Source organism: Neospora caninum, chromosome VIII (genome assembly GCF_000208865.1).
Source record: "Neospora caninum Liverpool complete genome, chromosome VIII".
NCBI lineage: Eukaryota > Apicomplexa > Conoidasida > Eucoccidiorida > Sarcocystidae > Neospora > Neospora caninum.
The window spans coordinates 5,782,935-5,795,378 of NC_018395.1; the positions used below are offsets into that span (position 1 = coordinate 5,782,935).

Below are 12,444 nucleotides of genomic sequence, written 5' to 3' on the forward strand. Positions count from 1 at the left end.
AAGAAGACGACGCACTATAACGCTGAAGCATGTACGCAATAATCTGCATGTCTCTTTATGCCTTATGCTATGACTCTATTTGGTAACCCAGTTGTTTCCATTCGGACCCGTAGCCACAGTGGTCAACGTGGCGAGTGGCGTGCAGAAAATGATTCCGAAGGGGCCTGACCAGAGTCACATGCGCCCTGCTGGCCTCGCAACTGCAATTTCGCCACGTCGGAGGACTTTGCAAGGTCGCCGTCTCTACTGGCAAGACCACTCTGGCAACTACACTGTGACACACGTTCCTGCTTCACGCAGTGATGCAAGACCCGTGTCATGTCCCATCGGATGGAGGGCTGACACATCCTGCAATGGCCAAGTGGCCACGATTTCCAACTGTTCCAGTAGGGAAATGTGCATGTGCTTGGAACCAGACATTTACAGCCGCGTCCCTCCACCGCGACTTCGTCCCGCGAAGGGTATTGGCAATACAGGCTTTATCTCGAGAAGCCGTGGAAACCACAATTTACTGCAGCATGAATCGGCTACGCAAGTGAGGAATTGTGAAGGCCGGAGACAGCCCTTGATGCTTCTCAATGAGGGCCGTTGCAAGCCGGACACCCATTACCGGATTTTTGAAACAGAGCCACCAGCAGGCAAAATCCGTCTACGAGGTGATTTTGCAATGGAACTATACAAAAGAAATATCAGGTCGTGCCCGGAGGAGCCGGCGACGAAACAGCACCGCAAGTCTGTATCACGAGCTGACCACGACGATATAATTAGTCACCAATATCTTGTGCAAGACCCAGGTACCCTTACGGAGAACCAGCTCAACTCACGGCATTGCCACGCAAATGTGAATAAGATGATGACAGATTTTCTGACATGGAGAGGACCACGGACCCCGGCAGAAGCCACTCAACGATACACAACAAAGCAGGTGGCCCACAAGCTAGGGACACAAGGACTGCTCATGTGGCACTCTGATAGGGAAACCTCAGCAGCACACACTGACACACCGTACGGAAACCACACAACGGCTTTTCGGGGCATAGCATCTGCACGGAAGCTGGCTGATTACAACGGCTGCGGCATTTTCTCGGCCCGGGCTGATCCTGCTGCACAACGATGGTTTACGCCAGCTACAAAGTAGAGCATTGTAAACAGAAACGAGTTTTTTCCCATGTTGGTCTACGTACTCTACAGCCATCCTTGCCTCATCGTGGAGTACCTTCGTGGTCTGCCAAGCAGCAACGGTGTGCACCGGTTTCGTTGAACTAACCTAGTTACTGTCGTTAGTCAGGTGGGAGTATTTCTATTCTCGTGCTGCCTCCCAGGTTGAATTACTTCTCAGTGGCATGGGTCGCACTGTTTTTTCTAGTTACATCTGTAAACAAAACAAAACTACAGTCTTCTAACCGAAGAGAACGTCCGGCGAAACATCCAACCTTGTCCCGCTCTACGCGTTCACCCACTTATCTATGTCCTCTGCTGAGATGCACAGTAATTCGCCTGGGTGCGGCTACGAAGACCACAGTCATGGTTTCCAAATTGCTGTCCGCTGCCATGCGAAACGTTGCGCCATTGAGTCACCTAACGAATAATAACCGCCTTCACACTCGACGGCAAGAGGGCAAAAAATCCAAGAGGGTGTCCTTGAACACCTAACGTTACTTGGAGAGGTGCAAAAAACGAGCGATCCACATTTCCGGATGCCTCTCAGTTCCGTCAGATCCGAGCTTCATCCTCATCTTACGCGTGTTCAGTTTGCTGTCTACACGTGGTTGCACTTTAAGGCTGGGTTGAAAATTGTGCTCATTCACTTTTTGTTCCATTGATAACACAAGTGTGTAGCGCGCGATCACACTATACATGGTCGGCACTGCAACGACTAACGCAGGTGAGACGCAGTACTAACAGGAATATCGCCGAACCTAGTCGATGGTCATTCGTGGTTACCAGACGCTAGAAGTACGCGATTGATCAAAGCAGCTGCTTCGCTCATACAGCAGGCGCGCCATGTGCAGTACGAAGGTTTCACATGACGATAATACATCCACCTGCGAAAAGCGGTGTGGCGTGTCTGACTCCACGGAGTGCATGCGAGGTATGGAATACGACTGTAGTCTCATCCAAAGAGCAGACAGCTTTGACAGGCTCGTCGATCCAACTGAGCCCGCCGGACATTCCTGCCTGAACGGTAGTTTTAATTTTTACCGGTAGGTAGCTACCTAGACTGAGAGAGACATATTCTCAGACGTCACCGTCCGCAGTGTAAGTGACCGCCATGCCGTGGGAGCTCTATGCGTCTAAAGGCAATGCTGAGAGCGGCCCCCCCCCCCCCTGACCGATAATGCGAAGTCCGCCGTCGCGGCGGAAGCCCATGCGGTGTCCGAACGATCCTGAGAGAGTGACCTGGAGGGTCCAGAAGTCGTAAGATCTGTCCGGGCTTGTGGGATATACACCACGCCACAGAGCATCGTGTCATGATCTTTGTGCAGCTGTGAAACAGCACTCAATTTGACAAGGTACCTTGCACATGTGATACAGTCTGCGGTTCTTTGACCTGCAACACATCTACGTTCCGACAATTGATCTGGGCTTCACCACAGCGGACGGAAGCCTTTCGCGCAAGTCGGGCCCTTCCCGTGCGAACCCCGAGGAGACGAGCTCGACGCTACCTCGCCGATGAGAGTCTGCCATTGAAAAAACGGTTCCGTTTTCGAAAAACAATGGGCTCTGGCCAACCGGTTCCTCCTCGAGGTACACCGGCTCTGAGCAAAGTAAAGAAGCGACACATCCAAGCGACCATACCTTTCGTCTGATTATTGAACCCACGAAAACGAACTGACTATGCTGTAGCGAAGCTGAAAAAAAGATAAACTGCGAGCCTACCGCAACGCATGCCGTATACATCGAATGCACCCTAGTGACTTTTTCTGCAGAAATAATTCCCCGCTGCTGTACCGCTTGTGGTCCTAACGTGAGCGGCAACTTTCTGCTCCCTGGTTGTCAATGAGGCATGTCGAACGTGTTGTGTCCGCCGCACCTACCTGCCCAGTTGGGTGATATTGACGGAGGACACGGAATTAACCAAAGCCACCACCGGGGACCAAAAACTTCAGCGACATGCTGGAAGAAAGTCGTCTTGAAGGGAAAAGGACAGTCAAAACAGGGAGGCGGCAGTACAACTCAGTCGACTAAAGCGCGAGAAACCCACGCAGTTGCGAAACCGGGTGCTGTTGCGCCTGAGCGGGCCCGCACGACCGCGGCAGGCGGTAAAAAGTGCAAACTCCTGCCGCGATGTACACTGTCGCGACGCCCCCGACAAAGCAGCCATACTCAGCATACCCGCGTGCCATGAGTATTCTTATAGGTTTCAACAAGGGTGGTGTTCGTCTCCAGTGCCTCCCACTGTTCAGACAGGAAGTCCTGCAACAGACAAGGAAGACGTCATCAAAAGTTCAAGTCACATTAGGTTCCCCATCTCCCTGGCACTTCTCCCGCGTTCGCGCAAAGAGTCTCGCCGCTGGATCTATGCTTCCCGCTTTTTGAGAGAGCCGTTCCGCAAGAAGTGCCGCCAGCGTCCTCCAGTTTGCAGCCGTGTATGAAACAGTGTACAAGGCCATCTGCGGCAGTCCGCGCTTCTTTGTGTCACAACAGACGCATTCACGACAACGAACGGAGGGGCTCTAGGGACGCTTACCAGAGACATGGCGAGGAAGAAGATGAGTACGACCAGGCACAGTGCCAAAGCAGTAAGTAAGAGCCACGTGGGCGCCAGACTTGCGAATTTCGCTTCAACAACCTAAATCACACCCCACAAATGAATAGCAAAGGAAGACACACAATCTTCCTCTCGTGCGACACAGGCAAAAACCTGATCTGACATAGCTGCTGCCGAGGCTCGCTGAAGCCCAAATGTCTGTTAATCTATGAGGCGGAGATTGCGCGTTTGGTTGGGCTTATTTTCTGTCAAAATGTCCAGGGTCACAGCTAAGGAAACACGGTTTCGGAGCTTCAAAATGGTGTACCTCTTTTTGTATGCCAGAGAGCAGGAACCACTTGAACGCCCCTAGAACAAATATGAGGATGCTGATAGTGCACGCCGAGCCTGCAAAGAAAAGAAGACCCAGGTAGAGATTCCGTGCTCGTTTAACTTGGAAAATGTACTTCTTTCGTAAACGTGACGCTGGTGTCGCCATCGATCTTTATCTAAACGTTGCCGTTGCTTCAGTATTCAGTATGTGACCAGTTATTCTGTACGCATATTGACGTGTGCACTGCTCTGTTCACTTCTGTCCTGGGGGGAGGCAGCTTCTCACTGATGTAGATAAGAAAGAGGATAAAATATTTCTGGTTCATCAGGCCAACGCAGTTGTTTATCCATGGGCAATGATGGTCCATCCGGAAAATGCACCTAAAGAGACACGTGCACACCATAGAAAAACACATAGCCAGGAGTCCACGGTGTACCGCGGGAAGCCTCCGCCGTAGCGCGGAACCGAATAGCCGACCACACCGCTGCAAATTACAGTGGAAGGGGGATAAAGAGGAAAGAGCTCGGCAGAGCCGAGAAAGCGAAAAAAGAAAAGACGCAGTAAGGACAGGGAAGGCAGACGAAAGCAGGCAACTTTCGGACGTAGAGAATCCCTCGAGAGTTTGACTCGCCTTTCTCATCGATGTCGCAGTGACGCGTGAAGTACAGGGGCAGCTAGAGAGTGTACCAAAGTGCCGAACTGTGTCACGATCCATCAGAGAGGTCGGTTATTTGCGCGGAGAGAGACGGAGACAAACCACTCCAGGCGCGCTCGGCAGGAAGGGACTTACTCCTTGCAAACCTTGCAGTGATGAGCCCGTGGTGGCTTCCAGGAACCTCTACACGGCGAACAATGTGCTGCGGCGTATGGGAGATTCGGTGGAGCCTCACTCTGAACAAAAACGACGATCCGTGGCAATCCTCGACTTTTTGCCACAACGTGTCTGACAAAAAGCGCGGAGCAGCGGATATACGTCCGCACAGATGTGCCTACCTGCCCCTAACTCGATTCTGTCGCAGACACATACATGCCGTGGAGACGAACTAAGGGTAATCCCATTCCAAACCGCATGCGCGGCGGCACGCACTTCGACACCCCTTTCAAGGCGAAACGCAACGACGTGGGGACGCGAGCACCGCGTCTTTCCTATTAGCGTCTTGGCGCAGACTTTCCCGTCTTCACCATCCTCTGTGAGGGCATCGCCATCGCGAAGCACTGTCAGCTAAAGGAGTGGCTAGCGAAGCGAGTTGAAGCCAGAACGTACGGGTGCATGTTTGGTAGAACCCGGGTCCGTGAATATTGCCAGCAAGTGCGCCGTCAGCGCAAAAACAACCGCGAGCTCGTGTAGGATCAAAAGAAAGAGACCCAAGGCCGTGTAACCTGAATCACAGTGAGACGCCATCGCCCGTGTCCCCGCAAAAGGAGACGCATGACAAACAGAACTGAACGGCTTGCAACCCCACGCCGACCTTCGAACCAAACTCGTATAAAACAGTACGTCTGAAAAACACTGTCTCGTGGAGTACGCCATCTCCAGATGCGCGTGTGCCACTGAGATTGTGCAGTACGCGCCAAAGCAAAAACCGTAAGGATGTGTGCCTTTTCCTTGCAGGTGAAGCGACTATCTCCCCGCGCTTCAGACGCCGCCCGACGGCCGCCCGGCCATATCCCGTTTGCCAATGTTGTCGGCAGACGTCCCAGGGGAAGAGTTGTGGTACAAGCGACAGCTGGACGCCCACCATTTGATGACGCCACTTATGAGATACAGACAACCAAGTTCGTATGATTGCTGTACACACCCAGCCCAGTGGACTGCTCGGCGATCACAGCGAGCACGGCCTTCGAAGGCGCCGGGGCACGCAGCAGGCTCTAGGATTTCGGCACGAATCACGTTCCACAACATCATGTTCCGACGCCAAGCGTTTTCGCACTCACTGCTGTCTCGAGACGCCGGCGACTCCGGGAGCTCCCGACCCAAGAATCTCCAGAGCCAGTGGGAACGTGGAGTCTCCACGGGTTCGATGTGCGTGAAGAGAGGGTACAGGATGAAGCTAACGGTGACCGTGTTGGCTACCAGCGCGCACACCCACACGAGGAGGCACAGGAAAATCCCCAAGGGACTGAATATCACCCGCATGGTGGGGACGCCGCTTTTCTCCGCCTCAACTGTTCACCAGGCACACCGCAGCTCCGACTCATGTGGCGCGGGGCAGATCGTTTGTACGCAACGCAGGCAGTATTCTGGTTCAGGAAGGATCATTTTTCTGGAGCTGAGTGAACGCAGGAACCACAGTCGAACGCTGTGGACGCCATTCGAAAGCGAGACACCTGGACAATACTAGGGCAGCTCCTGTGGATGTCCTGTCAGGTCTGAGTGTTTTTGCCTGCTCCGACCGCAGGGAAACTGGCCGCGCCCACCTAGCAGCTGGGAAGGCCCCTATATAGGGTTGACAGACACCCGGAGGCGCACTTAGAGCTTGAAGCGAAACGCCAACGATCGGCCGTGTACGGATCCGGAAAAGTCCCAAGAAAACAATTGGGGTCAAGAAGAAGGAGAAGCCCGCAGTGAGCGTCTCCGGAAGGTCATGAGAGCTGTTCAGAACCGATATTGCAGTCGGCAGCCAATGAGACAGCCCACTCGGCCCGCCATACCAAACTCAGCTTCCTGCTGGGCCTTGTATCCGGATGCGAGCCCTCAACTTGACGGAGGAGATCCCAAATATGAGTTGAACCACAGCCAGCCCCGTACACGAAAGGACCTGACTCTCCGACTCCTTGCACCAGAAGCAGAGAGCCGTAGTCCACTGCAGCCACGGGGAAGAAATGGAAGACGAAGCTCTCCAGAGAGCTCCGGATAATCATGAGGGGTGCCAAACGGAACTGCCAAGAAAAGGTCGCCACTTTTGCTATCCCCAGCGGATCTGCGTTTACCGTTTCTGCACGTGAAAATCCGAACTAACCCATGTGGTTCCCAGAATGGCGAAAGGACCTCCTGCCATGTTGCGCTCTTGACGAAATGTATGAGTTGAATACGATGTCACCGTTCAGACGAACTCTTCGTGATGAGACAGTGCAATTCTTATGACAAACACCGACGCAGTGCTCTTTGTGGACACACGACTTCTCGGTGTGCCACGCCAAGCGAGGCCAACTATGGTGAACTAGCACGTTCTGCCAATCGCTCGGGTGTGCGGCTTCGCAGCGGCCGGGAATATGCAGGTTGTCAGTCTCTCTTATTTGTGTGACACATGGACATCTTTGCAAAGACTTTCGACGTCTGGCTACATTTTGACGATGCGGCTAGCACGTTTTGCACGCGAATTTGTGGGCCAACTGGCACGTAAGAAAACGTCGTGGCCACGAAACGCTGGCTCCGCGCTGTCGAAAAGCAGACTTGACGCCTCGGGGCCTCGTACAATGTAGGCCGCTGCAGGCGCATTACACGCCTCGCCTGGTGAGATGAATTCACTGATTCTCCACGCACGTAGTGTTTCCCCAGCTTGACCCTTCTGTGGACGTTTGTGATTCTTTTCGCTGTCTACAGGTGTCTGAGGCACGGCGAGAAAAGCGAGAGGTCGCGTCGCACAGACACACACAGCCAGAGTTCCTGGACCGAGCGTGAATGCAACCCCGCTTTACAACAGCGGTTCAACACGACTCGCGGAAGTCTCGACTCCTCCTCGGTTTGTTAGAGATGCGTGCTATCAGCATTATGTACCTTACTCGAACGAGAGGCTCGCCAATCTGTCTGCGCTCCCCTCTGCCGTGATGGCCCCCTTTTAGACTTGTCTCTACAGACGTAAGAAACCCCCATTGTCTATATTGAAGACACGCTCATTTTTTCCCGTGTCCGTGCATGCAGTCGTTCTGGGTGTAACGTCAAGCTCCCTTTCGTAGTCGCTTTGCTGAATGTTGCGTGACACACGCTCTCAGCATTCCTCGGTTCGGTGATCGTTCACCACTTTCTTCACTGGCTACTGTGTAACTCCTGGCGTGGCGGCGTGGAGACAAACACACACTCTTACGGTTCAAGAGCCTGTGAATCTTCCCTACCTGCGTACAGCCGCGATGGCTTCATGGTGGTAGCCGGTTGCAGGAGCTCTCCTTTACGGAAGGAACCCTTTTGTCTTCCGGTGTGACGTGGAAAGAGCAAGGAGGACGCAGAAATAAAGGCTCCGGTGTTTCTTAAGCTTTGTGTGGGTGTCGAAAAAATGGATCGTAACAAGTTGGAGCGACGCAAGTCGCTGACCCATCCTTCTTTGCTTGACAGAAGTCTACAGAAATCCAAACAAGAAGTGAGACGCCCACACACTGACGGGAAGGGGGTTGACGCACAAGGTCGGCGAGGCTGGTGTACTGGTTACTTGGGTCGGGGCGATTTCGAGATGGGCAAGATGAACTCAAGTGAGGCAACCACGGCTAACAAAACAAAGAGCAAAAACCGTCCTCACCAATGCCACAGAATAGCTGAAGCATGAGTCCAGTAGCGATAGAATCGTTGTGCATATATGACAGTAGATCCACGAAGGAGATGAAAATGTACCTCTCCAATTCCCCCCCCCCCCCTACCCTCCCCCCGTCTTTTTCTCTTGTTTCAGGTCAGTCTCAGCATTTTTGCTTTCCTTTTCTCCGAAATTGTCCAGTACTGCCTGAGCTCAGCGAAGAAGGGCTACCGCATGGAAGACCGGTGAGGATCTTTCGAACGCGAATGTGACCGTCACGGTGAAGTGACCTGTCGAACACCAATGTTGAAGACGTTTCGACAGCAGGGCGTGTTTGATCGGTCGCTTGCTGCTGTCATTTCGTTGGAAGGCCTAGACCCAAGGCGATTCTCTGTAGTCGGCGCAGCGTTCTGTACCAGTCTTTGCCTGCAGGTTGCACGAGCTTGGGCTGCGTGTGGGGTACAAAATACTCGATTTGCTGGTCTACAGAGAGCGGCATAAAAAAAGGGAGATTAAAGTCCTCAGCATCTTGACGTTCGTCTCAACCTGCGTGTGGCGGTATCTGTTCGGCCACAGTGGAGAACTGCTCAAGGCACAGGACAACGAACTTGAGTGTGAGTGTAGCAGGCGCCGGCATGCCTTTACCATATCACTGATCCAATCGTTAGCAGCTGAGTTTGCTTCCTCTCAGACTGATGCAGTCAACTTGACACTATTCTGGGGTTCCCGTCGCGCTACTCATGCCTCCGGATGCATTCTTCAGCTGACAAGAAATCTTGTGTGTGCGTGTGTGTGGCTTCAATCTGCGTAGACATGATAAACGACAAACAACTGCTTCTTAACAAATTTATCTCCATTCCGAGGGACATGAACCACGTCAACTGTGGCGCGTTCGCCGCAGGGATAATCGAGGGCATTTTGTGTAGCGCAGAGTTTGTAAGTTCAATCGCACGCACAGGCCAGGGTCGTGTCGGCGAGCAGGCGTGTCGTAGCTTTTTTGCCCTTTGAAAATATTGGTTGCCGCCATACCGGATGCACACAGAGGGTTCCCATGTTGGACAGACTGCGAGTGGAATGTAGCCGCGTCAGACTCGCGTACGGGTAAATGGATGTGCTGCCTGTTTGTGTCTCGGAACGGATGCGAACGCAGCCTGCAGCGGTTTCAGCTCATACAGTGGAAGACACGCCAAATACAAAATCGACCACCTTCCTGATAAAATTTCTCCCAGAGGTGATTGAGCGACAGAAGAGGTTGGGAGGAGGCGGCGTGACGGGATGATACGAGAGCGAACAGTGCCGGGAGCCTTCCCACCCGTCTCCACCAAAGGGAAGCGACAATGCCTGCGTCTACGCAGGCTGCGTCTTCGTCGAATTTTCTCGTCAAGAGGATAGAGAGTTGCCGTCAGATCTGGCCCATCTTGTTGCAAGCCATGTGTCGCGGCAGGCAAGAGACAGGGGACGCATCGAGGGCCTCTAGAAAAAACGAAGAAGCGGGCAGGCACCCCGGAAGCCTTCTTAATGCTCATTGCCGTGAAAACGAGGTTGCGTGTGCGGAGCTGGATTCGGCTCTTCACCCGCTGTGACTCTTAGTGATTGTTTCCGTCGTTACGTTTCTTTCTGGTAGTAATGATTTTCACGAGCTAGCTTTGTCTAAATAACCCGCACAATATGGACAGCCTTGCCACAAACAACAGTTGCTCACGGGACCAAGATGGTTTCCCAGTTTCTGTGCCCAATTAAATCACGTTGCGGTTACCAGAGTAGAATCGCCGCAAACAAACGCATTTCAAACCGAGACGTGCCGAAGGCGACACGACAGCGGTGCTCAGTACCGTGTTGGTGACCACGCGGGCTCTAGTTAAGCGTCCGTGTTAGCACAGTAGAGGGGCCGTCCGGCATGTAAGGTGCTACCAGACTGAGCAATCCACAATGGGCCCTTTTGATGTGAAACGTCGCCTGGTTACTGCTCTGATAGCGGGCTATATCTGAAGAAAATCGACAACTGATATATATATATATATATATATATATATATATATATACCAGGAGAGTGTTGTAGCGACGCACCCCGATCAAGGGATCTATGGCATCGGCACTTAAGGGAACCAGAGCCCTGTCGGATAAAAAATGGTTCGTTGCCAAGGACCGATAATATAGGTGGACCAACCACCACGTGCTGTCGAAGGACAAAACTTGCGGCGCTGGTCCCCGCAGCAGTCAATGCAAAACGCCAGAACATGCACTGAAGCCAGATTGACACTCTCGCAGCCTTGCGGATTTCATGTCCGTAGGCGACTTTCAATGGTAATCGGGACCGGCCACCACGGCTGTTTAGCCTGGAGTCAGAAGCGCATCAGCTGAGGAACGGCGCTTCCGCCACAGCAGGATTTTTGCCCAGCAGAGCGTGAACGATGCAGATTAGTAACACCGCGATGGTTACTGCAATGAGCGCCGTAGATCCAACGATGAGCAGATGACTCTTATTCATTCTATATTGGTCATATGCCTGAACCCTTTGGCATACGTGATGCAGTAGTCGCGCGGGCAGCGAACAACGCCCTTCCGATGAACCTCTTACGCGCTCCAGAGCAGAGCTGGGTGTCTTGATTTTATTGCCTTTACCAGCATCGGTGTGTGATTTACCACCTGCTGCTGCTGAGCATTTCGTTTCTCGATCATGCATGATGTACGGATAACGCGCGGCTGCTCCGGACTGACAAACCCCGCCGGCAGCGTGTGGATCTGCATCGTGTTGCCCTCCCGTTTCTTCCGGCGACAGTCCTTGTCCCGGCTCCTTCACACCAATAGGCATCTGGTTACTCTTTCCAATGACGACGGATCCCACAACACAGACACATGGATCCTGGCCTCTCGTTAGGACGATATCCGACCAGGCTCCATCGTGGACATCAGGATGCATCTGAAAGCACACTCCTGGTACGTGAAGATCTGCTTCAGGGTGGCTGCTGGCAACTGCAAAGGTGGGCTTGGAAAACATGTTACCGTCGCACGCCTCAATTGCTCGTGTCATCGTTTCCGATGATACCGCAGAATCGAAGTCGTCCATGCTGGCGTAGCCATCGTGGATATCAGAGTCGTCTGTTTGACACTGGCGAACCGTCCCGTCGAGCGAGTCCAGTGCACGACGCTCCTCATGCAGTTCATACAGCAGCCCTTCGGCACATGCAGTCGTACGAAAGCTCTCGCCGGAGTCCGGGCCAACCGACAGAGGAGAGACAGTCCCAGGCATTTCCCTGGCATCGTCGGCTGGTTCCGCTTCCACCGTCCCACCGTCGTCTGCTCCGACATTCAGGCGCCCCAGAGCAGAGGGTTCAAGTTGTGGGTATTCGCTAAGCATGGTTTCTTCAGTCAACAGCAAATGTGGTCCTTGAGACCGTCTCTTGGCTACCGTAATTGAGGAGGACGGTAGCACCGCCAGAGAAACCTCCAACGGAAGGTGCTGAAGCCTAATATCCGACGCTGTTATCTCTGAAAGACGTGCACTGTGCCCCGCAATACACGAAGACATCCAGAAACCGTAGCCAGACGTGGAATTATCCGAACCGATTGCTAGGTTTCCTGTTGTCGTTACTCCTTGATTGCCATCCTCGTATGCCGTTATCTGAGAAATTTCTGCAGATTTCACACAAATGGCTCTCTTTGGAGTGCATGATGACGCCGGCATTCGGAGCAGCATCTCTTGACAATCTTTACGACGGTCCATGTTTAGTTTCGGGCCTGTCGTCCTTTCAGCGTTTCCTTTGCCCTAAAGCACGACTGACGCTGTACCATGAAACAAAGGATACGAGACTCAGGAGTGGCAGGACCGGCGCAAGGGAGACACCCCGGCCAAAAGGCGTGTTCTCACTTAGCGCCTTCGATTCTCTCTGGATTACCGGCAGACTGGACGGTCCCGAAGGAAAACCCCGCCCGAGAGACGGTGACTGCAGCTGTGTTTCGGATCCGCGTCTTGTCCT

General features: G+C 53.1%; 3 protein-coding genes across 3 annotated transcripts; 1 reads left to right on the top strand and 2 right to left on the bottom strand.

Moving 5' to 3' along the window:
- Window positions 1-2,562: 2,562 nt before the first annotated feature.
- NCLIV_037240 (MGC81318 protein, related) lies at window positions 2,563-6,162 on the bottom strand (the record flags this gene model as incomplete). The annotated part of the gene is made up of 9 exons (XM_003883925.1): window positions 2,563-2,759; window positions 3,039-3,132; window positions 3,337-3,417; window positions 3,692-3,793; window positions 4,020-4,099; window positions 4,311-4,405; window positions 4,816-4,916; window positions 5,290-5,405; window positions 6,000-6,162. The coding sequence occupies 9 exons, from the start codon at window positions 6,160-6,162 to the stop codon at window positions 2,563-2,565; spliced, it is 1,029 nt and encodes a 342-aa protein (XP_003883974.1).
- Window positions 6,163-8,236: 2,074 nt separating this feature from the next.
- Window positions 8,237-9,746, top strand: NCLIV_0372 (transport protein particle component Bet3 domain-containing protein; the record flags this gene model as incomplete). Its single annotated transcript, XM_003883926.1, has 5 exons — window positions 8,237-8,320; window positions 8,624-8,712; window positions 8,900-9,081; window positions 9,279-9,403; window positions 9,618-9,746. 5 exons carry the CDS (start codon window positions 8,237-8,239, stop codon window positions 9,744-9,746), a joined length of 609 nt encoding a protein of 202 aa, XP_003883975.1.
- Window positions 9,747-10,820: 1,074 nt separating this feature from the next.
- Window positions 10,821-12,152, bottom strand: NCLIV_037260 (conserved hypothetical protein; the record flags this gene model as incomplete). The annotated part of the gene is made up of 1 exon (XM_003883927.1): window positions 10,821-12,152. The coding sequence occupies one exon, from the start codon at window positions 12,150-12,152 to the stop codon at window positions 10,821-10,823; it is 1,332 nt and encodes a 443-aa protein (XP_003883976.1).
- Window positions 12,153-12,444: the final 292 nt, after the last annotated feature.